At 35.9% G+C, this 24,872-nt stretch overlaps 1 protein-coding gene across 1 annotated transcript in view; it reads right to left on the bottom strand.

Annotated features, from left to right (window-relative positions):
- The window catches only part of CFAP47 (cilia and flagella associated protein 47), a 363,705-nt gene that overhangs the window by 86,641 nt on the left and 252,192 nt on the right, over window positions 1–24,872 (bottom strand). Inside the window, exons 52-55 of the mRNA XM_075174429.1 lie at window positions 13,216–13,391; window positions 10,839–10,946; window positions 7,168–7,279; window positions 327–431 (exon numbers count right to left, since the gene is read on the bottom strand). Of these exons, the coding sequence (XP_075030530.1) occupies window positions 327–431; window positions 7,168–7,279; window positions 10,839–10,946; window positions 13,216–13,391 (501 nt within the window). The remainder of the gene's footprint in view (window positions 1–326; window positions 432–7,167; window positions 7,280–10,838; window positions 10,947–13,215; window positions 13,392–24,872) is intronic.

The following is a 24,872-nucleotide window of genomic DNA, read 5'->3' as shown; positions in this document are numbered from 1 at the left end:
CAGAGGTGACAATGCTAAGAAGTGTTGGTCTTCTGGTGTTAAAAACAGCAGAACTAATTACCAGGAAAGCTAAAATTATTCATCACTTATTCTAGCTCCTAGGCCATTATGCCACATTTCAATACTGTAAATAGAATAATTTCTGTGTAAAACTGAGATTAAAACAAATTATAACTTTTGAACATCTTTGCATTTGCTCTTTCATTATGTATCCACCCATTAAATTTTAACTTGACCTACAGACTGAAAAACTTACTTACATGTCTGTTAAAAATATTATCTAATCTGAATTGCAAGTGTTGTGGGCAGCAAACATAGTATCATACCTGTGAACATTTGAAGGTTATTGATGCCTTGTGATTGCCTCTTCCAAGGGCAGACGGACAGAATTGCACGGGTACTTCAGTGGTGGAATGAGGAGCGACAATCAGCTGTACAAATAAAAGAAGGAAGCAAAGGGGAGGGGGCTGAAATCAATTTTTTTGAGTCTGTTTCTGTTTTGTGCTTTGTATCGACAGTGTTGATGTTTATGTGATTAATGTGTTCCACCAGACGCATTCTTTCCTCTCAGCACGTATAGGCTGCTAAGGCAGCAAGTGTATTGCAGTAAACAATCCCAGTGGCAGTCACTGCACGTTCATCCCCCAGAAACTACAGAGCTGGTGTTACAGATTGCTCCAAGGACATGGACAGCAGCTCTCACAAATACCGTTCAAACATGACTTTGGTGTCTGATTGTATTTTTGACGCTAAAAGGTTATCACATTGACCTCCAAAGACACGAACTGGCTTATAAGGGAAATACATAATAGGTTTTAATAAACTAGTGCTTTGCCTATCTTCGGCTCACCTTTATCTAAACTAACATTGTAAATGGTGTTGCTAGTTTTCTCCTCAACTGAAGTATGCTACTTCAGTCTCAATTGCACAGGAAAAGCAAAGTAGCTGACTACAATGGGGTCATAAATGTTTTTAAGAACTAGATAAGCAGTGAAAGAATAGAATTATGAATAACAAAAATGCCAATGCATTGAGAGAACGATCAGCTAGAATAATTGAATACACAATTACCGTCTATTTTTTTAATTAAAAAAAGGACTAGGCTTTTAATATCATACATGTTTAAATAATGTTTGCATGTAAGAAGATATAAAAAGATAATTGATTGGAATTATGGGCACTCAAGGTGTATTTTATAAAATGAATATAATTTACAACTAATAAAGGTCAAAACAACACTCTACAACAGCTGGCACTGACAAGCCCTTTTATAAAGGAAATGTCAGCCCTGGAAGAACGGGCCACTAACAGGCAGTGAACAGGAGTTATTAAAACATTCATTTTTGTTTACTACATTTAATGGTTGCAAGATGCCTGACTGCACCAAGCCCTGCAACCTCTTCCCACTCCAGGGGTCTGACTGCCTGCGCCCTGATACAGTGCTTGGCTTGGGGCTGAGGAAGACTTGAGCTTACGGCACAGCAAGGCAGGGACCTCCATCAGTAGCCCTGTCCCAACACACCCAAAGACAGTGAGCAGAGCCATGACGGGGACAGGAGTGAGGGCCCACTGTGGCACCGGGACCACTGGCCATGGCCACAGCACTGATGCCAAACTGGAGGTCCCAGAGGGTGAAGCAGGGACAGAGATGTCCACTCCCAGCCCAGGGCGGAGGCCCCTGATGAGGCTTATGTTGCTTTTCCTCGCTGCCCCATGGCTTTCCCTGCCATCTCAGAGCTGGACCCAGGCAAGGGCCACAGGCATCTTGGTCCTGCCAGTTATCTTCTGCGTGTGTCTATAGGGTACCAGCACAATTACAGACTGGGATGCTGTCGTACCTTGAACAACGGATATTCCTGCTAATGGCAGTGGGAGCTAGACTGAGCAGAAGAGAGGACAGAGCTCAGATGTGGTCAACTAATGCACAAAACTTGAAATGTTATTTTTCTCTTTTGGAGGCAAGTTTTAAAATAATTTATTGGAATATTGCCATAACAGTTTATTGGTTTGAAGATATTAACTGTCTTGTCTATTGAGGGGGTGGTATTGGTTTTTTTCAAACTTCACAAATTTAATTTTACAGTTTCCACTGCATCACAAAAAACATTTCTGGAAGGGTAAGTAGGTGGGTCTCAGGCACAGAGCATGCGGCTCACCACTCTGGGCCCACTCCCACTTGGCTGTTACAGCACCTACACCTCCCAAACAGGGAGCACAGCACTGCTGCGTCGCCCACGTTTCACAGTCTCGTACATCCCATAGGTGAGTGATAACTTGAAAGCACATTTGCCACCAGCAGTCAACTGCCACCATCCCACACTTGTCACTTTTGCAAGGCTTCTGTATTACCCAGAATAACAGACTGAGGGAGAGTCATCTCCCACAAACCACCTCCATCCCCATCTGCCCCACTGCCCAGAGTTCATTTAGCTGTTCATCATCTAAAAGGAGCCTGAACAGCTCATTTCTCAGTGAGTTCCTGAGCATGCTCAGTATCCAGAGACATTTTTTTGAGATTTTTTACTTTGATTTGCAGTCTAGTTCCCACTTTGTCCAAACCAACCAGCCCCATTTATCAAATGAAGACTTACAAATGGAGAAAGAACCTTAATGATTACCCCCTCCCAGGTACTTTTGAACGAAATGAAAAAGCAAGGTAAAGACAGGTTGTCACAGCATAAGAATACGTGATTAAATTAAAACTACAATTTTTAAATTCTTAGTAATTTCACTAAGAGATCTACATTATTTGGAATAATAATTCTCCCATAAAGATGAAAACAGACTGGAATTCCATTTTCAATAAGCATCACTTGACATATTATCATTACACAGAAAATGCACTGCCACAATGAATCTAAATAATCAACATGGAGTTATGATAACCCAGCAGACTGCCTGCTCTGAAAGCAGAAAAGATTTTTATTTTTTACGTTATAGATCTGTTTTAAAAAATTCATTTTATATTACACACTATGATGTTCTACTGTATCCAGAAAGTAATTTGTTTTGAAATAAAGAGCTGGGTAAAAAAAAGAACTTACTTTCTACTGAAAACCAAAGAAGAAATTGCTTTAAAAACTAGAATTGAGAAATAACGTTAACAACATGTTTAAAGAAGGTCATACTTTGCCACAATCATTCAATGAAATATGCTGAAGTTAGCCCATCACCTGCCTTTCATTTTGTTTACATAAACAAGTGTCTTCCAAGATATTCATGTGAAAGGGAACTGGTATCATTGCTCTTCATAAGATCTCAGATATAGCTGTTCAAATACAGAAACTGAGTCTGAAGAACTACACTTGCATTATTCCTGTTATAAATCCAACAAAGGAGGGAAATTTTTCATTAAATCTAAAAGTTTATTCTCTACTCCGTACAAAACAATACTCTTGGTCATTGACAAACTAATAAAGCTTGCACACAGAGACTTTGAGAGTGCACTCCTCTCTGCCAGCCGTTCTTTATTAAGTTATTTTTCCTCAATAAAAATTGTGTTTCATAGCCGATCAGGATGGAAGACAGGTTCATGAAAAAGGTTTAGGCTAGTTATAAGCCAGAAGAATACCAAGCTGAAGACTTACAGGGAAAGCATGTTTCTTTTTGGCAATATAGATGATCCCATTTGTAAGAGGTTTTTGTACATTTAAGTTACATCACAAATATATGTGTGTATAAATATAATACACATACATGTGAAATCTGTCCATGTATATATATAGAAGGAAAGAAGTAAGTTGGGGAACATAGCATTACCGATGATTGAGAATTTTCATCTGTTAAATGCTGAACATGAACCTTCTCTACTAGAGATAAAGCTGTGGTTAGGAAAGAAACACAAATCTCAACATCCCAATGACTGTTCCTGCAGCAACTCATAATGTCCAGTATGCTAATGAAAAGCAAGTTAGGAATTTTGCAGCAAACTTATGGGAGTTCACTTCTATTCCAACTTTTAGAGAATTTGGCAGCATTTATAAAGATGTTAAGTTAACCCATACAGTGTAAGGTTGACAAGAAGGGAAACAAAAATTAGGCATAGCTTTTTTTTTAAAAAAAAAAAAAAAAAAAACAAGAAAAAAGATATGAAAATCCAAATCACATTAAAGGAAACCTTTAAAACTTTTATCAAATTCTTGAAAGAAAACCAAGATGGTATATTCCTTTTAAAGCTGTTTTAGGGTACAATTGCAAAGCTCCTAACAAGATATGTATACTTTTCTCATTTTCATCAGTTTACGAAGAAGTTAATGGAGCTGTTTCTAATTTACATGAAGCTGACAAGAGATTTAAAGCCTTTGAATTTCATTTAGACTTCATTAAGCACCCAGAAGTTCAGGAATTCTTGAGCGTAATTCAACTGGACCTCAGGAAAGTCTATTATTAATTATGTCAGTATTTGAAGTTGAATCAGATCTATAGAAATACAATCCCTTGTGGTATTTCAGTAATGCCTTCTGTTGCAAACTGAAACTGGAACAAACTTTGACATACATGGAAGTATGATAAATATGATATTCAAATTTGTTTAAATTCTGAAATATTAGGCAAAATTTTGGTTAACATTTTAGGCAATTAATCTCTAGGCAAGATAAAATTTTCTCTGATATCTCTGTTGAATCTGGTTTATCTAACATAACCCGTTACTGATGAAATCCATTTGAGTTATTTTCTGACTGACAGCCAATATCTTCAACAATTCTACGTCTTAGATGACATAAAAACAAATATGGATAATTACATGAAATACTAAAATTACTGATTTAGAATATGCAGAATTCTAAAATGACTCTACTAATTCTCTTCAACATTACTTATCTTAATTGGACAATCCCATCTTCAATCTGTTGTTCTAATAATTTGCTCTTTATTGTTGCATTTTATCTGAGGATCACTCAAATCAGAATTTTTCTGCTGACAAGGAAGCATTATTTCCTTGAAAGAGAGTAGAAACTTGAATAATTAAGATGGGAAACTTCTTCCACACATCACAGAGACATTGAAACAGGTATTAATATAAACTAATACCTGAAACACAGGTTACAGTTTATAAGAATAAGCAGTAATCTTCTGGAAGTTGAACGCAGTGCGGTATGGAGGGACTAAACCTAGGATGCAACATATTCAGGAGAAGCAGCAGGTATTTAAACGCCACTCCCTGCTTTTGTCATCAAAACTGTGAAGGAAATCACATTACCTCTCCAAACATGGGGCTGCAATAGAAGAAACAAGTTCAAAAAGGGACAGATACATGAAATAAATATTAGGTAGTTGCTTATAGCAAATTCACCAAAGCTATTCTTTAACTGGAAAAACTACTGTAATTTACAAAGAACATTTCAGAATTCAATGCATAAAAGATATATAGGATTGAGTATTCTATTAAGAAGAAAAGAAAGAAAGAAAAGAAAGAAAATTACTGCAGTTAGTGTTGAATGTGTCTTTTCCTAAGCAATGTAATATAGTTATTCGTGATATGTGAATCTCTGGTGATAAATTAGGAAGCTGAAAAGAGAAGAGTTTGGTTTTTTTTTTTTGATTTCCTGGACAAGGTAACATGTAATCTGCAGGAGCCAAAAGTCACTATAATTAAATCTAATCCACTTCTGCGCCAATGACCTAAACATAACATGTATAATACTCCTAGATGATTAATATAGTTTGCATCCATTATGTTTCTTAGCTCCTATTCAAATACCAATTAATGAAATGATAAGTAATAGTACTTGCCGAGTTTTAAGGTAATGTATGAAGACGTGTTAATATGCATGACATAAAAGACAGACTAAAATAAACAATTCATGTTTTATACTTTTAACTTAATGTAATACTATGTATGCAAAACATAGGGAAGTTCAGTAAGCATGATCTCCTTTAGCTGTTATCTTTAGATCCCCTTTTAAGAACATTTGGTCTTGTTGTACTGCTATATTTGAGGCTGAAAGCTGTTTAGTTTCTGAAAACCAAAAATGCGCATATTATGACTTTGTAGTGTTCCTCTATTTTCCCCATACAATCCATTTTCTACCTTCTCAGCTTTATTTTAGGATCTTATTACAATATTCCTCTCCTCTCCCTCTGACCCTTATATCAGTTTGCACAAATAAACCAGCTCTTGTGTATGTCTTCCCGGTATTATCTTCCTCATGTCTAGAAAAGGTGCAATTGCCATTTCTTTCCTGTCCACAACAGGTTTCTTAATTTTCTTTTTTCACATTAAAGGCTCTATATTCATGTCCTAATAAGAGGTCCCCCTAACCTCTTGCACCAGAGTTTCCATGCATCCGTCCTCCCTTTTCTCATCTCCCCACCATAAAAAGGACACATATTTAATAGCATTAATTGTTAATAACATCCAAAGAGTTCTTTAGAGGACCTATACTATTAACTAGTAATCAATGGTCAATAACAAATATTTTTCAGAATCCCGACCTAGATTCTAGAACTAGGTCTAGAACTAGAACTCTAGCCAACTCAATGAAAATATGAAAGCTGAGTCCATCTATACAACTCTCAGTCCTTGAAAGGACAAAAATGTTAGGCAGCAAGATGGAAGGGCTTCTGTGATGGAGGAGGAAAAAGTAGTGTCCATAACAGTAACAGGATGAAGATTTTCTCAGTAGAAATCAGTCTTGGGGTAAATGTGAGTTTGGAGAATAAAATTATTCCAGGTATTTGCTTGAAGCTTCCTTGCGGCTAAATTGATCAAACTCTTATTCACAGGCCCTGCAAGTTGGTTATAGCTGCCATGACTATGAGATATTCTTATATTCTTGTATTAACATTTTATTTACTTACGTAAATATTTACCTAGTTATCCTGTTGATTCTTAGAAACTTGTGAAGCTTCTAATACAGCTAGTTTGTTTACAACTTCTCCTCTAATATCTCCTGAATATTATTTGCAACCAATACTGCAGTCCTTCTCAAAACCATTCCACAAAGCATTCCAGGGAAAAAACATCTATACTTCAGCATGTGTTGTTTTTCAAGTTTAATTGTTTTCATCCTTAACCTATAAAATCTCTAGAATACATACTTATAATGCCTCTAAACCTTGAGACTATGTTGTGCATTCTGAACGCACAGTACAATACTGTTCAGTATGTTTTGAAAAGAAGGCTCTCTTCTATCACTTTTATGAAAACGCAGAAATCTTACTTACAGGGTGTTTTGGATCAGTCTCAGTTGAAAAATTGCTGGGATTGCTGTTAATAATTTCTAGTTCCAAAGTTTCATGTGTAGGATTAGAGAGAGGTATGTATAGACGAGCCCATCTAGAAAAAATACATATATGCAATGACTATTAATTACAAAGCTTCTTCCATTGTATTTTATTATTCATCACTTGTTTTCTTTCTTGAAAAATGAATACTTTTTAAAATAAGAATTATGTTTTATTGCATTAGTATTTTTCCACTAGTATGGGTAATAACATTAATTAATATTATTTATAATTATTAATAATAATAAAAATTGGTAGCAATAACCGTTCTAATACTTGGGTCATTCATAAGAGCAGAATTTGTCTTGTTGTACTTCAGTTGCCAGGAAGTTACTTTAAACTAGTTGGTTAAAAGGACTGTCTAGCTTCCTCAATACTCAACATGGAGAAAAAGATTTTCAGGGAGAATTGGTCCTAATGTAGATCACTAAGACGTGGAATGACTTTTCATTGTCTACAGGAGGAACCTAGAATTAATGCCTTAAACTTGATGCCTAACTTTTAGATAGGAGGATGTGGAAATGAATTCTAGTGTCTCCAATACCCCAGCTTCACATTTATTCCTAGGCTCCTTGCAGATTTATGTCTCACCTTTCTTTCCTTAATTTCTGTAGATCTAACTTTGGAATAAAACATTTTAGTCAAATAGATAATTCAGAGTGCCAAGGCCAACAAAAAAATTTGGTTCCAAAAAGTAAAATAATTTTAAGTATGTTTTATTATTCTGTAGTCTATCCATGGACTCATAGTCTGCCTCCGGAAAAGCACTGGACAGAAATTAAAGATGATCAGATAAATGATATCTGTAACTCCTTTTTGTCTAAGCAATGGTTTACAGGAAAAGCTTGTAATTAAGTGGTGCTGCCAATAGCTTTTGATTTAGTGCCACTAGGCAACCATTCTTCTTGATCATCTTGTAACCTTGAGATCTCAAAACAAACTTAGTGTTCCATGCCAGCCATTTCAATGGAGGTTCTGCCTGCTTCCCTCCTCGTTCTTCCTTTGCATGGACTCAAAATCTGTTTCATTTTGTACAATTCTTGCATTGTTCATTATAGCATAATGGTAAATCATTATGTGGCACATGTAGATTATGTATTTTAATGAGTATTGCGGCTGTCCCAGAGCAAAGACTGAGTATGCTGATTGCCTACTTTAATCAGCTGGCACTCTATTTTACAGACTTTCCTTCTTTATTTTTAATTAAAGAATAAACAAACACAAGATACCTTCAATAAGAAGCACAATTTTCAAAAGAATTTATAAGACTTCCAAAAATTCCTCTGATCAAAATAAGGTATTATTTGCCTTTAACAAAGACAGATGACCATAAATCACATTCTTGTTATAACACCAAGGGACACAGAAAAGAGATTCAAGGTGAATCAGTGAAAACAGTGAATAAGAAAAGTTTGAAAAATGAGATACATATATTGGTTTTGCTGTAATTTATCTACCTAACGGATATTCCCTCTAGTCAAAGCTGTGGCAGGTCAACTGCCAGATTGCTCCACATATTTATCCTCTGGAAAAAATTAGTCATATTTTTTCGATATGCAAAAAGAAAATATAAAAAGCAACATTCAGAAGAGAAGGCATTTCAGTTAAGCTTTACGACTGTAACTTCAGGCCCTAAAACTTGTGTGCAGGTGGGCTTCTTCCAACATATGCAGTGATATAAATCCCCAGCTGAGTGGCAGACTTGTTTTTGACTAACACTGTCAAAGCATTGTATCGCTGAGGTCTCAACAGCAGAAAGTAGAGAAATACTAGGAAACTTTCACACAAGAACTTCAGATTCACTTGATAATTCCCATTTTTCACATTTACCACCTCTAGCCTTTACTTTCTTATCTGGTCTCTTTCATACATAATACAAAGGGAAAACTATGTTGGAATATCTGAAATTTCAGTAAGCAACTATTTGACCGGTAGAGGTTCTTCAAGTGATCAAAGTCCATTAAGAACCTCTACCACCCCACAGAGATCGACTACTGTGGTTATACTAGAAGAAGTTGTTGCATATGACAGTAAATTCAAGACCACTGTGAACATCACTTGACTGGCTCGTCTTCAATGACTCCACTGTGGAGCCAATAATAGGATGGATAAATGAAGATGGAGAATATCAAGGAGAAGGTTTCCTTGCTTAGAGGCATACGCTAAAGGATGTGTTTCAGTTGACAGAAACAAAAAGCAGATCTGACTGTGATAAACCCAGAATGTTAGGGTATCTGAAGAAGGATTAAAAGATAAACTTAGAATTTGTTCTTTTCTCTTTCAAGAATTGGTTAGAAATTGATTCTAAGTGTATCAATGGATTCTTGGCTCCTAATCCAGTTCCAAGTGATGTTTCAAGGACACAAATTCTTAAATTTTTCAGATTGATAGCAAAAAGAATGAAGCGAGCACATAATGAAAAACATTATTCTTAGAAGGATATCACATATGACAATGCTTCTTCCACATTCAAGGAAAAGGTGGTAGAATGGAAGTTAGTCTCTTAAAGAACTACAAAGCTTCACCAACCAGAAATGCTTCAGACATTTTATGACATTTATAGTCCACGTCTCTGGGAATTTAGCAAGAAAGTACACCCATTTGAAACAAAACAAATTGATACCTTTCTTAAACAGACAACACATAAATGTCTGCCTGCATTGCCTTTACATATTCAGCATATATTAATGCAGCCAATTTACTTAAGACTATCTCATCTTTTCAGCAGGTAGAACAATTCTCAGTAATTTAACTGTAATCTCAATGCCATCATCAATTGCCATTGTCCAAGATTTTGCACTTCAAGAAGAGGACATTGTGCTAATGACATAATAGAAATAACAACATTTTTTGCTCAGTCTGTAATGTATATTAATAATAGAGTTAGTCAAAGATAAGGTATACATAACTAAGTGGAATTCAGCATTCAGAAGAGCAGTGTGTCCACAGAACCTACTACTAAGGAGAGGTAATAGGTGGAAGAGCACTACTGAAATTCTGGCATTCTTGAAAGCCTTATCCTAAAAGTTTTTATTTCTGTCTTGAAAGTCAGAACTGAAAATTATGCTATCAAAATGCAAGATGAAATTTAGTTAAGAAAGACAAAAATTGGGTTCATTTCTCTGCCTGCTCTAAGTAGCTCATTTTCTTAACACTTGCAGTGTTCCAACCATGTCTACCCCTAGGATCTGCAGGACAGAAGTTGTATTACTTTGCCATTTCTTAAGAGGTTAAAAGAAATTGATATACAAGCATTTGTAAAGCAGGACTGTCAGATATATTCCTAGTTCAGAAAGACAAAAGAAACAGGAAATAAAACAAACCTACACAACTCTGTATTATGGATCTTTATGATTACATTCTGCAGTCTTTTCAGAGTGATTTCTAGATATAGACTTCAGAGGAAGTCTACATATAGGCTACAATTCCATTTCAATTGTTTTTCTGCAAGGAGAATTTCACCTATCTACACATATATCTATGAAAATTATCTGCAAACTACTATAGTACATATACAGCACTATTCTGGCTTTTTGATGTAAACTCTTCATATGTTTTCCATGGTACTTCAAACCAGTTACCAAGTTCAGCACTGTGAACTACATACTTACTTTCCAAGCTCACATTCTATTTCAGGTAGACTAGTTGGCAATGGTTTCTCTACAATCAACTTCAGTGCATACCAAAACTCTCCAACCATATCTGACAGGAATATGACACTAAAAACAGATACATAAGCTTAATATGACACAGCTTTTGTGCAGACAATTAAAAATATACAGATTAAAATTCAGGAAAAACGTAATGAGTTCAAAACAATGAGTCCTTTAATTTGCTCCCAGTTTTCCCATAACACTTCTTGCTGGTATCTGAATGCAACAAAATCTCTTCTTCACCTTTCTTAACATTTTAGCAAAAAAGGTTGTTTGGTTTTTTTGTTTGCTTGTTTGTTTTTTCAAAAATACAACTCAAAAGCATTTCAACTGCTAACTTACAAAAGTAAGCTTTAATTTCATTTCAATGTCACAGTATTTTCTTTCTAGCCTTTTTGAACTCAAAGGACAAAGAAATAGAAATAGTATTCACTAATTTTAAAAAGGAAAATCCTTTCAAATCTAGTGATGAAAACTGTGGAATAGACATAGACACATTTATATGAGCATGAGAAAGGGATATGCTTCAAAGGAATATCCAATATATTGTTTTGATATACAATCAAATATTGTCATGACTGAAAATTGCTTGCTGCTAGGTGAGATATGTACAGCAGTATATTTCTGTGACAGACATTCTAACACATTCCTTTCCTATTGCAGATTTCTTTTTCTATTTCATGTTTTTTTGAGTAGCAGAGTCATAATAACATTAAACCAAAGCACTGTAAGCATATAAAAACTTACATGAAATGCACTGTGCAAACCCATGACCCACTAAGGACCAGTTCTTGTTCTAAATGATAGATAACTATGTCTGTTCTGTGACTTTATGGTCCCAGACTATCCTCTGTGCCAACAGAGCCTTTAAAGTGAGCATAAAACAGCTTAGGAAAGAATCATCCATTTGAAAAGGTACACCTGCCACAAACACTTTTATAACATTTCTTCCCAGCTGCTAACATAGCAAAGGAAACAGAGCATGGCTTCAGAAAAAAGGATAATAGTGTGGATGTAATGTGGAAGTACCTCTGTCCAGCTGTAATTGTAGTCCTTGGGAGCTATTGCAATTTAAAGCAGCTATTAGACAGCTTTCTAGTACAGTACTGCATAATTGTATTGAATATGTACAGGTGTGCTTTATGTCATCTTTGCATATATTCCCCTAAGTCCCAGCCTACCAATCAGCTGAGCCCAAAGTTTTGCCAGTTAAAACAAACCTTTATTTTATTATTTGGAAACTCTGCACTCGAAAAAATACCAGAAATAAGAAATATTATCTGGTATGAAAAAATGAGGTCTATTCTCATTTGCAGCTTCGGAATGCATAAATTCTACAAATTCTCACAGAAAAAAATATTTACTAGAGTGATAATAGTACTCATTTTTATAAAACAGTATTGCTTGAAAGCTGTATTGTACAATGATAACCTGCTATTGTTCTGGTCTTTGGAAAAATCATACAAGCAAATTGAAAAAACTTTGAAATACATGGATTTTGGCTTTGTAAATATTGGGTTTTTGAATACAGGTCATCTGTCTCTGCCCTCCTCATAAACCATCACCTCACCCTCCTCCCCATCCCCATATTTTTGCCAGTCAATTGATATCATTGAAAAACAGGGAATTGTTTTTCAATCAGCCCTTCAACTAAATAATGCTTTGCTAACCAAATTCCAGGAAAATAAGCTTTGCAATTCTGTACTCTTCAGTTACTTCTGAACTGGCTTAGCTGAAACTAAGACCAAGAGGTCATCTGTCTTTGTATTGCTAATTATCATACCTGCATGGTTTCATTGGGATTTCCAATGTAATGAAAAATTTGTAATTTAAAACCTCTCCATATTCATTTAGTAGATCATTGTTAATTAATGGAAGATTCTGAAGCTAAATGGATTTATGTGAAGACTGTTAAAGGGTTCTTTACCTGGTTTTAGTTATGTTGTTATAGTTTCATTCCTTCCCAGAAGAAAAATGAAATCATGTTATTCCCCTTATGGAACTTACAAACTTAAAAAAATAACAATCCATCTGAAGTTTTCAGAGGGGACTTGTAATATTAAGAAAATTTCTAAAACATTGTTCACTGAATTCCAGTGAACTAGAATAACTAGGGGTTATTCTACTACCTGTCAGCCAGGTTTTTCCCCTCAGAGGAAAGCTGCTGTTTGGGATAAAATATATTTAAAGTTTGAAATTTTTAAAATTCCATTTATTACATTTTGTGGGGTTTTTTTAGGACGATACCTACATCAAGTGACAGAGGTTTCAATGAAAGTAGTTCACTTATTAGTACAAGAGCCACAACCACAAGTATCAAAACTCTGCAACTTACCTTCCATCTGAAGTGCCAACAACAGCTGGGGAAAACTTTAGTTGATAGAAAAATGTTTGTTTGGGCCTAAGAGTGAAAGCCTTTTGTCCACAAAGTGACTGATTCTCCAGCACCACGTTCAGCTGGAGAATTTTATCTGCAGGATTAGTAATGGGAATATGAATTCCAACACTATCCTAGGGAAAAAAAAACAAAAACAAAACAAAAACAAAAACAAAAACAAAAACACAAAATGAATTGTGAGCCTTTACACATCTTTCCAAATAAGTGTAAGAAAGATGCTTACTCATGATTTACACTTATGCAAAAACGGGCTGCACCTTTGTTTAATGTGTGAACTAACCCAAAAAAGAGAAGTTGCAGCAAGAGACATTTCAGCCAATCTTCAAATTGTAAACTTTTAAATTCCATAAATAAGGAAAAATTCAAATCTCCCTGGCCAGTCTGCATTCTAACAAGCTACTTCACCTTCCAAGACATGGCTGAGGCTTGCCAAAATACATCTTTCAGGCAGATCTGCTGTAGTCCCAACCAGGTAAACCCTGCAAGCCATCTCGTAACAGCCAAGCACAGACAGTTGAAAATGTCCACTTTGCAAGCTGGCAATCGATTCAGGCTGAATTCTGCAGGATCTGTTCCTCTTAATTTTTAAGTTACATCATAACACTTGACATTAAAACAATACTACCGCAATAAACATTCCCTCTCTTGTTCCTTTTTGCCATTTCCCTTACTAGTGGTCTCCATATCTTTCTGTTCAAAGTCTATGAACACTTCAGGCAAGGACCATCTTTTCTTGACCATCTGGAAAACATGGCTACTATTAAAGACGCATATTAAATTCCAGTTACTATAATACAAGGGAGCCAAACTATGGCCTGATTAGATAAATATGCATACTTTACACATGGAACACCTTTAAGATGAGCAGGAATTGGGCAGAGGTGGCTCACTCTGCACAGCTCCTACATTGCATTCTTGAGCAGCCCTTGAAACACTGCTATATTTCAGCAGTGTTCCAGTGACCTCCTTCTTCACTGTAAAGTTAAAAATAGTGTAAATCCATCCTATGTACCTTTTGTGTGTAAATATCAATACACTTTATGAAACAAAACATTTCAGACAGGAAGGAATATATTAATGAAGAAAGTCCACTGTCACAACTCAGGATGCATACTTGCAGTTCAAAATACATATGTTCTATTCATGTATGTTCATCTATATAAAATCTGCAAAATCCAAAACCAAATATATGTCTTTATTTCTCTGTATCTATATTTATCTCTATCCCTATTTTGGTCTCTTTCCTTTGCTCTAACCAAGCAGTTTATTTCAAAATGCAAGTGTTTTGTTTTGTTTTTTTAACATATGGTGATTTGGTTCTCACAGCAAAATTTTGCCATATACATTTTTGTAATAAGTAAATAATTCAAACTGCAATATGAAAGGAGAAAAAGATAAAATATCTATTAAAATTAATAATACACTAAAAACTGAACATGAAATACTTTACAACCCCACACACAGCTGCCTCACTCTGCTTTAAACCAGCCTGCCTATGATTTGGTAAATTTCTATATATTTATATTTATATTTATAGAAAATGACTACTGGAACACACATAAAACACATTTAATGTTCTACAGATGGCAAGATTACACCAACAATTTAAATCATTCAAGTGCCTTGCATCAGTAAGATGGGATTTAAATTTGCCATAAAATATTTTAAAGCTCAGATTAATAGTTTTTACTGGTGTAAACAAATTTCTAAATCTATCTACCATTTTATTGCTAAAGGCTTCATAACAATTTTATAGTAAAACATCTACATGCTGTGTTGAAGAAATACTTTTACAGTAAAAAGGAAATATTGGACTGCTTATTTAGGAAAAAAGCAGCAGCTATCAAAGAAAACTTTGTAACCTTGTACACAAAGGAGTTTTTATATTGCCAACATTAGCTTAACGTAAAAGAGTCTTCTCTTGCCAGTATAATATGAATACCTAGTATGAATACCTAGTATTATGTATTTCCCTGGAATTTCCCAGGAAATTTCCCTGGAATTGCTATAAACGTTTCTAAGATCTGCTACTTCATGGATGGTAATAAGAGCAGATGTATATTTACCAACAGCATGTATACATATTGTACATTTCTGGTCCTTAATGGATTGTTATGGAGGCATAGTACTAGGATAAATAACAAAACACCCATGCAATTGCTAAGAGTATTATTTTTCCTGAACGTACCATTTTATCAGAAAGAATACAAAGGAGTAACATCATAGGCAAGTTCCAAAGATATTTATAGTCATAAATTTACATCCACATTTCAGTGTTGTATTTTTTATAAACATTTTGATAGAGGAAAAATGTAACAGTTGAAAAAAGAAGAGAATTAATCTCACTCCTCAAACTGCTTCTTGCATCAAGACTGCCAATGCCCAAGATAGAGCCATTCTGGTGCAATATATCATGTTTTTATTCCTTTAGAACTTGCTGTGATTCACTTCTTGTCCAGTGCAGGTCATTTAAAATAATCCAATATAAGGTAAAATAAAATAAAATGAAATGTAAATATGAGATAACATTTATTCTCTGTGGAACCTGAAAAAACAATTGACTGCTTACGCTTTATCCTACACTAATAGCCTGAACCTATGTACAGGTGTAATACTCTGTTATCAAGATTTTGCTTCAAAAGATGCTCACCATCATTGATTGATCTTTTGTGTTATTATACCTGTGTGCTGAAATAGAATCATAGAATCATTAAGGGTGGAAAAGACCTCTAAGATCATCGAGTCCAACCGTCAACCCAACACCACCATGCCCACTAAACCATGACCCTAAGCGCCTCATCTACACATCTTTTAAATACTTCCAGGGATGGAGACTCAACCACTTCCCTGGGCAGCCTGTTCCAAGGCCTGACCACTCTTTCAGTAAAGAAATTTCTCCTAATGTCCAGTCTAAACCTCTCCTGGTGCAACTTGAGGCCATTTCTTCTCGTCCTATCGCTAGTTACTTGGGAGAAGAGACCAACACCCACCTCACTACAACCTCCTTTCAGGTAGTTGTAGAGCGCGATGCGGTCTCTCCCCTCAGCCTCCTCTTCTCCAGGCTAAACAACCCCAGTTCCCTCAGCCACTCCTCATAAGACTTGTGCTCCAGGCCCTTCACCATCTTCGTTGCCCTCCTCTGGACACGCTCCAGCACCTCCATGTCCTTCTTGTAGTGAGGGGCCCAAAACTGAACACAGTATTCGAGGTGCAGCCTCACCAGTGCCGAGTACAGGGGCACAATCACTTCCCTGCTCCTGCTGGCCACACTGTTTCTAATACAGGCCAGGATGCCATTGGCCTTCTTGGCCACCTGGGCACACTGCCGGCTCATGTTCAGCCGGCTGTCAATCAGCACCCCCAGGTCCTTTTCCTCTGGGCAGCTTTCCAGCCACTCTTCCCCAATATTTTCCTGACAAATTTTATACCAAAGATTTTCTCATCATACCATTCTCTACATCCTTCTTTTAGCAACAAGTCCTAAAGGATTTAAGTCCATAATATGTAATTTTACATTTTATTAATATATGCACCGCACTGAACTACCAAGTAATCCTCCTCTAACTTCGACAAGGTAGCTTCTAGGAAGATGGACACATTCTAAAATTACTGTGCATAACATTTCTCTGTTTTCAAATCTCAGTAATAATCCTATTCTAACCATCATAAGGTGTCAATAAAAGCACTATCTGGCCAAAGTTTCTAAGAGACTAACTACACTTCTTAATGCTGTAGAACAACTCTTTTCAATTAAAATCCAGTTTCGTTAAGGAGATGACATTCACTCTGCATTTGTTTGCAGCTTTTCAAGTCCATGGACCTTGAGGAGAAAGCATTTGTACTTGCTCTCGAGTTTGCCAGGCTATTGCTATAGAAGCAAATTTTCAAGTCAGGTAAGTGGTAAGAAAGTTATTTTGATAGGCCTGGTGAGATAACGCAGCAGAAATTCTTTCCTTTGTAGGTCCTTGTCCAAATCCTTGTTCTTCTAGACTGACAAGTAACACGTGCCTTCTTTCTCTGTGCCGCACCTGATGACAAGCAGGAACATTTCTTACTCAAAGACTGAACTTGCAATGGTGTCAATATTCTTGAAAAAAAAGATCTTGGCCTTCTATCTTCCGTAGGCTAAAAATGATCAGAGCTTTCAATGTCACCATCATTGGTTTTTTATGTCAGTAGTAGGAGTTAAGCTAGAGTCTCCTGTTGTGTACTCATTATTATTCATTTCCATTTCTTGGAACAAAAGAGGCTCAAGTGAGTTGATAGCAGAGTTGATGACAGAGTTTCAGGGCCGTGCTGAACATCATTCAGCCCAGTTTGGTCAAATTCATTTTAGAAATCAGAGCTGGCTCTTGAACTGCTTGATGCAACGTGCCTCCAACACGCACCTCACCTCACCAATTCTCTCTACACACACTTCTAATCCAGACCCACATGTCCACACTCAGCTGGGCCTTTCTTGCATTGATCGTTCAGACACATGGAAGTCCTAACCTCCTATGTCTTGAGGGGATAAGTCCTTCCAGCTTCCTACTCACTCATAGGTTAATGGAGCAGATCTTTGTGAAGTGAACGACCCCCCTCACCATACAAGACCTTTTTTTTTTTTCTTCTCTCTGTGATGTAAACTAATTGCCAAGACAACCCCCTCCTTTCCAGGGTTATCACAACAGAGAATCACAGCATCGCCATTATCTTGATACTGTATTTTCCCATTTAACTTGGCATATTTTGCCTTACAAAATATCAGCTTGCAAAAAGGCACCAACTGTTCATCAAAGTTAAGTCTTTATCAGAACAGCAAATTTAACTACTTGAAACCTAGGACTAAACACCTTAAGCAAATTATATATTTGTAAAACTTGCTTAGTAAGGAATCCATTCTTGTCACTATTACAGCACAAGAAACTAACTAGAAGGAAAAATTGTGCACAGGACTTTTAATATCACAAGCTAATAGTGAAATGAGTTTCAGGTGTAAATTTACATATAAATTTACCTATAAAAATCACACTGAATTGAATTTCTTTAAACTGAAATTAGTGCCTAAGTAATAATGTCCTAAAATAGGATACAGAGATGATTAGTTCATAAGTTATTACAATAATTCTAAGCTCACCGACTAAAAAATACTACACTGTTAACCTCTTAATAGGGATTAGACATTGTACCAAGCAAACAAACTGGGAAAACAATGTTTTGCAATAGATGATTGCTAAAAATGTCTTTCTGAAATTGAACGAAAGGACGGGACTGTAAAAGCATTATATTCTGTGACTGAAGCTATCTATGATGTCCTCAGAGCCACCAAAAATAACCATGCACATTGAGAAACCCACACCAAAGTGATATTACAATAATTTGTAAAACATATAGGAAAAGCTAATGAACTAAATAATATGCGCATATTTGGACTTCCATGCACCCCAGTTTTGTCCATCTGTATATTTTTTCTGGTTTGGTATAGATAGATAGAAGAAGTTGTAGCAAAGACTAGTTGAATTACAAGAGAAATGCTATATTAAGATAATTATAAAAAACATACCTGACAAGGGGATACAGTCTGGCTCAAAGTCAAATTAATATCCCAAATTCCCATAACTGAGGAAGTAATAACTATGCTTACATCTTAATGAATATTCCTTTGCATTTGAAATCAAGGCCACCTCTGAGTCCATGTAGACTGAAGCTCAATAATTCACCATCCTCCTGAGACAACAGGCAGATTTCCTTTTCAGATCCAGTAGAGTGAGATGAAGAAATTATCAATTACAGCTACTTTTCACCAACATCTGTACTGAAGGTTGGCACTTTCAGTGATCAGTTCAGTTGCCTAAGCCACCATGTACAGTAACCTGGCTTATCAGAACTGAATCAGGTTAGAGAGTACTACTAAAAAACATAACAGTAAGTTAATCTTTTCCATTACCACAGCCAATCTGGAAGGAGCTACCTACCACTGTGTTAATGTAACAAAGGACCAAATTTCTCTTCAGAGGATTTTACAGGAAAATCATTTACATCTACTTTGTCAGCAACATTTTTGGAAAGCATGACTCAGCAACTGACAGATTTCAATACAGCTCCTATTCATCACTCTTATAAGTCACTTTGCTGTGCAGATACATGTAATACTTGAGGTGCCAATGATGGAAAACACAGTTTGAAGCAAATCAATAGTTGTATTTACAGTCCTTGTTCAATAGGACTATTTTGGATGACGGACACTTCAGTAAACCCAGGCTGCATCTCTCAAAAAGAGACATTTCTCTTTTTTCAGAATGTCCTATCTCCTTCACAGACTGTCATATCCACAATGCCAGAACAAAATACTTAAGGTTAGTATCGCTCAATAAAGCCACTAGAAAGTGCAACATTTCTAAGCTAGAAATGTACTGCTCTTAGATACTGAAGTCAAGAGAGCTATCAGTTACTACTGCATTTTCAGAGAGTCAAGTTATGTCTCATGGAAAGGTAATACGCAATTCTTCTTCAAGCATGTCATGACACAGAAATACTCACCCAAAATCAGCCTCAGAATAGTGACAAACACCATTTGTAACGAGCCCTTTCTTTCAGGGAAGTCAAGGAGACGTAAAATTTAGAATACTTTCAGTTTCCAAATAGCTTCTGATATATCAGATAGACAATTAGCAAAACCTGTCTTTTCCAATCATTTCTCTCAGATCTAGACTAAATCTTACCCACAGAAATCTTTGTGAATGAAGGTCAGGTTAAGTATTTAAGCAAATCTTTGTCACTCTCTTATTTACCAAAGAAGCACACTATTATCCCTGGACTTTGAATGTATACAGAACTACAAAGTTTAGTTCCTGAGATAATTGTATCTACCCATATAAGGCTACAACAAACAGTTAGCTGCAATTATTTTCTGCTGGTCTCACTGATTTGTTTTCAAGTGCTATATGAAGTTACAATAATGCCGTAAATTCAAAATTCCAATAGATTAGAACAGACTTTGGGAGGCTTGGTGAGTGCTGATGATTTCTGCATATTCATAATGAAGTCAGAGACTGAAACAACAGAATTACTTCCAGGAACTTATTCTAATAGCATTTAATTTACCCCATTAGAAATTGAAACTGATATTTGTACCATGGGCATACTGTCCTGGATTGAAAATTTGCTGTGGTGAGGTTAGAAAGCTCCCTCTGGCGTGGAACTACAAACATGATAAAGCCTATGTCAGTGAAATGCTGAGGTATCAGCTGGCTCAGAACTGATTGGGAAAAGGCAGTGACCAGCACTGCCCGTATTCCAGTGCTTCCAAGACTTTCAGAAATACTTGGTAAAAATAAACTTACAACCACCTATCAGAACCTAATGGTACTACAGTAGAAGAGCAGTAATGACTAATTATTACAATACTTCCATCAACTTTAATGACTCCTGCTACACATGTGGAAGCAAATATTCTACCTTGTGCTTCTATTCTCAACTCATGCTGGGACGAGCTGAGTAAAAGTACTTCCTTACTTTTTAAAACTAATAACCAACTCTGATAATATTTCATTTTATTGAATTTTTATGATCATACCAATGAGGTAATTTACATCTCGGCTACACCACCTACCATCAAGTTACTCAATCAACAGAGGGAAAATGCTAATTAATTTGACTGCCTTAGATCTTGCACCTACTGTAACTCTCTTATTCCATAGGACTAAGAAGAGATTTTTAAGGAAGCATGTTTCTTGGCAATTTAAAAGACTGATATCATCATTATCAGTTGCACAAAACATACAGAGGTAGAGATAATTCTAGAACAAAGCTGAAATTGTCAGGGTTTGTACTGAGAATAACTTTTTCTCCTGAATTTGCCAAGAGTAGAAAATTACAATTAAGTTCATATTGACAGGTAAAATGCCTCGAATAACAACCTTCTTCTCCCAAAACCTAGACATTTGGTTTTTTAAATCCAACTTTTATTTTTGGCATAACTCTGCAGTCTCAGGAGCCAGAGAGTATCAGTATCATAATGCAAAGAGAACTTCTTAAATGTTTATAGTTTTTCTGAAAACAGAAATATATATAAATCTGAAGGAAGAGTCTCTATAAGAGTTATCCAGTTCTATGCCTTACTATGACTTAAAAAATCAGATAAACTTTAAAAACATCCCCATTGTTGCTCCAAGCAAACTTTTAAGTCCTTGAAGTTTGCTCACAGGTTACTGTCTCATATACAACAACAAATGCTGCATTATTAATTTTATCTTCCATATGTGACATATTAGAGGCATCTGTATTAGCAATCTGTCCCTTAGTATTTACTCTAAAAAAGTAATGCAAGTTCACTACATCACAAGCAATATTTATTAATAATATTATCATCAAAATATATATTATTATTGACTGATATCTGTTACTAGAACCTCTGAAGGAGCTAAAGTTAGAGCAGTCTGAACCAAGGCCCACCCTTGCACTTCTCTGGGTCTCTCTATGCAGTCCGACTAGTACTGCTGTCACCCAGAAAGCAGCCTCTCCCTCTGAATGGGGTGGTATGGGAAAGATGTGGAAAAAAGTGTTTACCAGAGAACTATGGATTTATGAGTAAGGATATAAAGCCCATTTAAAGCTGATCTCTCCATATTCCTGTGTACTCAGGAGTACCTGGCGGATCATCTTGTGAGGGAAAGGACTGTTATTACAGTTACCCGAAATATACTTTTTTTGGCATATCCATGTATCTGGACATGAGCCATTACTTCATCCTAAAACGTATCCTCCTGAGATTTCAATTTTAAAACTTGGGTAAATATCAATGAAGTGTTTCTCAATTTTTATATTCATCCTACAGTCACCATCTGCTGTGTACGGATCACGCAGAACAAATTGTTGCATTCATTTTTCTAGAGACTCCCAAAAATGAGGAGGTTTGAAGGTTGGAAAGAGCTGGAACCAGTAACGGAAACATCCCGCCTATTCTTAGATCTGCATGTAAACATCTTGCTAAGTGTGAAGACTGTGATCTTTTAAAATCACCACTGAAGATGCAGAAGCAGTGCATTAGCGGCACGGATCTGGGAGCCATTTCAAATGGCAACAGTGGCACAAGTTTCAACTCGGCAAGAACAACTCTCGTGGAAGTGGGGGCAGGCAGCATATGTTTCAGAGTTACATTACCAACTTTTGAGTACTCATGTGGCTCTCAGGGACTTGAGAGAAAGAGAGAAAGAGAAAGGTCTGGCAGAGAATAGACAAAACTATTGTCTCCGCACTTATGTGGAAACCAAACTCAATCCCTTCCAGGCATTTGGTTTTATTAAAGCAAAAACTAATAATTCACTGTTCTAAAGAGACCTTCCCCTCAGGCTTATCTCCTGCTGTACAGATCCTGCTTGGAGCTCACATATTAGATACTTCCTCTCAAGACAGCCAATACTATTTTTCAAATATATGAATGGATTAGAAAGTCTCTTGACTCAGTGAACCAGCAATATACACTTAGAATTTTCTCCATGAAATAGACAACTGCTAAAGAGTAAGTGTGCTCAAAGCAATAACTGCCAGCCTGTTAGATGTTTTACATAAAAACTTAAGAATCGGCTTACTTCTTGACCTCTATATGCAACCTGAATAAAGCCATTCGAATATTTGCAAGGTAAAGTAGCTGTTACAGTCCATTTTTCTAAACAATCTGAGATAATGAACTTGAATCTATCAGCCTAAATTCAGCCTCTGTATTACTGTTCCCCATTGGGAAATCCACAGTAAACACCAAAGTAAAATACAGTAACCAAAACATAATTTTTTTAAAATTGTAAATTCTTACAATGTTGTCAATGGCTGAAGATACTTAATAATTATCAACTGGTAAAATTCAAAAATATGGTTGTTTTTTCTGCATTTAGAACTAAAAATATCTGCAAATATACAAACAACTCATGATAACTGGAAGCGTTATTTAATTAATGAATATTCACAAACAAATTGTAATTTGGCTTTTGAAAGCTTCCTGCTTTCTCAGATGGTTCCTTTGAACTGTTAAAATTCCTTGTAAAGTATGCTTTCTAAATCCCAGAGAAATATATAAATGAATAATTACTGAGTACACATTCACTATCTCTTTCCGTGTGAAATGAATAACATTAATTTTTACTCCATATTTCTCTCAAATAACTTTAGATGGAATTTGTTCAATAGAAGTATCTGCTGCAGGGAACCAATTGTATGATCTTTAGGTTACTTTTATACAAATAGTTCTGGAGATTAAAGTAATGTTGTCTCTATGCTCACCAAGACTTTACGTTCTCTTTAGTCTTCTAAGATTTCAGTTGCAATGATTTTCATATACCTTTATACCAGGAATTGAAAACAAGCAGGAAATTCTTTTTGAAAAGGCTGAAGAATAGTCTTCCAACAGACACTGGTCCCTCCTTTCTAGTGAGGGTGATGATTAAGCAAGTGCCAGAGATATGTTCATATTGTCACAATTACATAGTCACTCCTTATTCTGATTCAAATAGAAGAGGGAAGATTTTAATTCCTTTTTCAATAGTCCAAACCATCTAAAATAGGTAGGGTTTTAGCCTAAAGTAAAAATGTCAACTAAAATTGTATAACTGAAAGCATGTAATTCCTGAGTTAACGGCATTTTACAAACTTCAACACAGCATCTGTTTTCAAATCAAATCCGTAATCAACTAGTTTTATATACTTACCTCAAGTTCCTGATTCAGATGTTGTTTGAGAATGTTTGTATGTGTGGATAAACTTCTTGCTCATTGTAATGATGCCATTTAATTATCATTTGCTGTTTCAGAAGCTGTGCATACTATCCATAGAAATCCAGCAGAAAAGAACAACAACTAGCTGCTTCAATCCATGTTCTAGAGATGCACAACTATAAAACAGTATTTGAATTTCACTCCAGCATTTTTAAATAGTATTCTGATCACAGGAACACAGCAATACTATTTTGGAGAAGCATGGATAGTGCTACATTTTGTGAGAGCAGCAGTACCCCTGCCAAATTAGTCTTAAGTAAAAGATACAGCTTCCCATTATATAGATGGACAAACTTCATAGGAATGCAATGAAGAATAAAGATCCCTTCTTCCTTTTTCTTCATATTACACAAGGAAAGCAGTGAGTCCTCACTACTCACTAATTCACATTAATCACTGAGGAGGAAACCGGTGGGACTACCCCCAATTTTCTTGGCAACTCAGAAAAATGGCAGGACAGGTTTAGAGATCATACATCTGCAGCAAAATTCACAGTTCATCACTTGTAAAAGCCTCCAAACACTGTTTGAAATTTTATACTTAAGATAACTACATTTTTTGGAGAAATTCTCACTGTTCTCTTTCAGGTTCCTCTCACTGTTATTTTTAAAAGAACAAAACAAAACAAAACAAACAACCCTAGAGAGTGTATATACAACCATGTTTTGTCTTGAGCTAAAAATCCAGCACAAGTTCCACTGATTAGGACAATCATTACAGAGGTGTATCCAGGGAACAAAGTTCAAACATTAAGTTTTCCTTTCAGTAATGTTACTTTAATGCCTAATTCACTGAGCTATACAATCTGTACTCCAGATACCATCAGTGAGCAAATTTTTTAAAAAG

Source organism: Calonectris borealis, chromosome 1, assembly GCF_964195595.1.
Source record: "Calonectris borealis chromosome 1, bCalBor7.hap1.2, whole genome shotgun sequence".
NCBI classification, from domain to species: Eukaryota; Metazoa; Chordata; class Aves; order Procellariiformes; family Procellariidae; genus Calonectris; species Calonectris borealis.
Note: the sequence above shows the minus strand (reverse complement) of the source record. Positions and strands in the feature narration are given on the sequence as shown.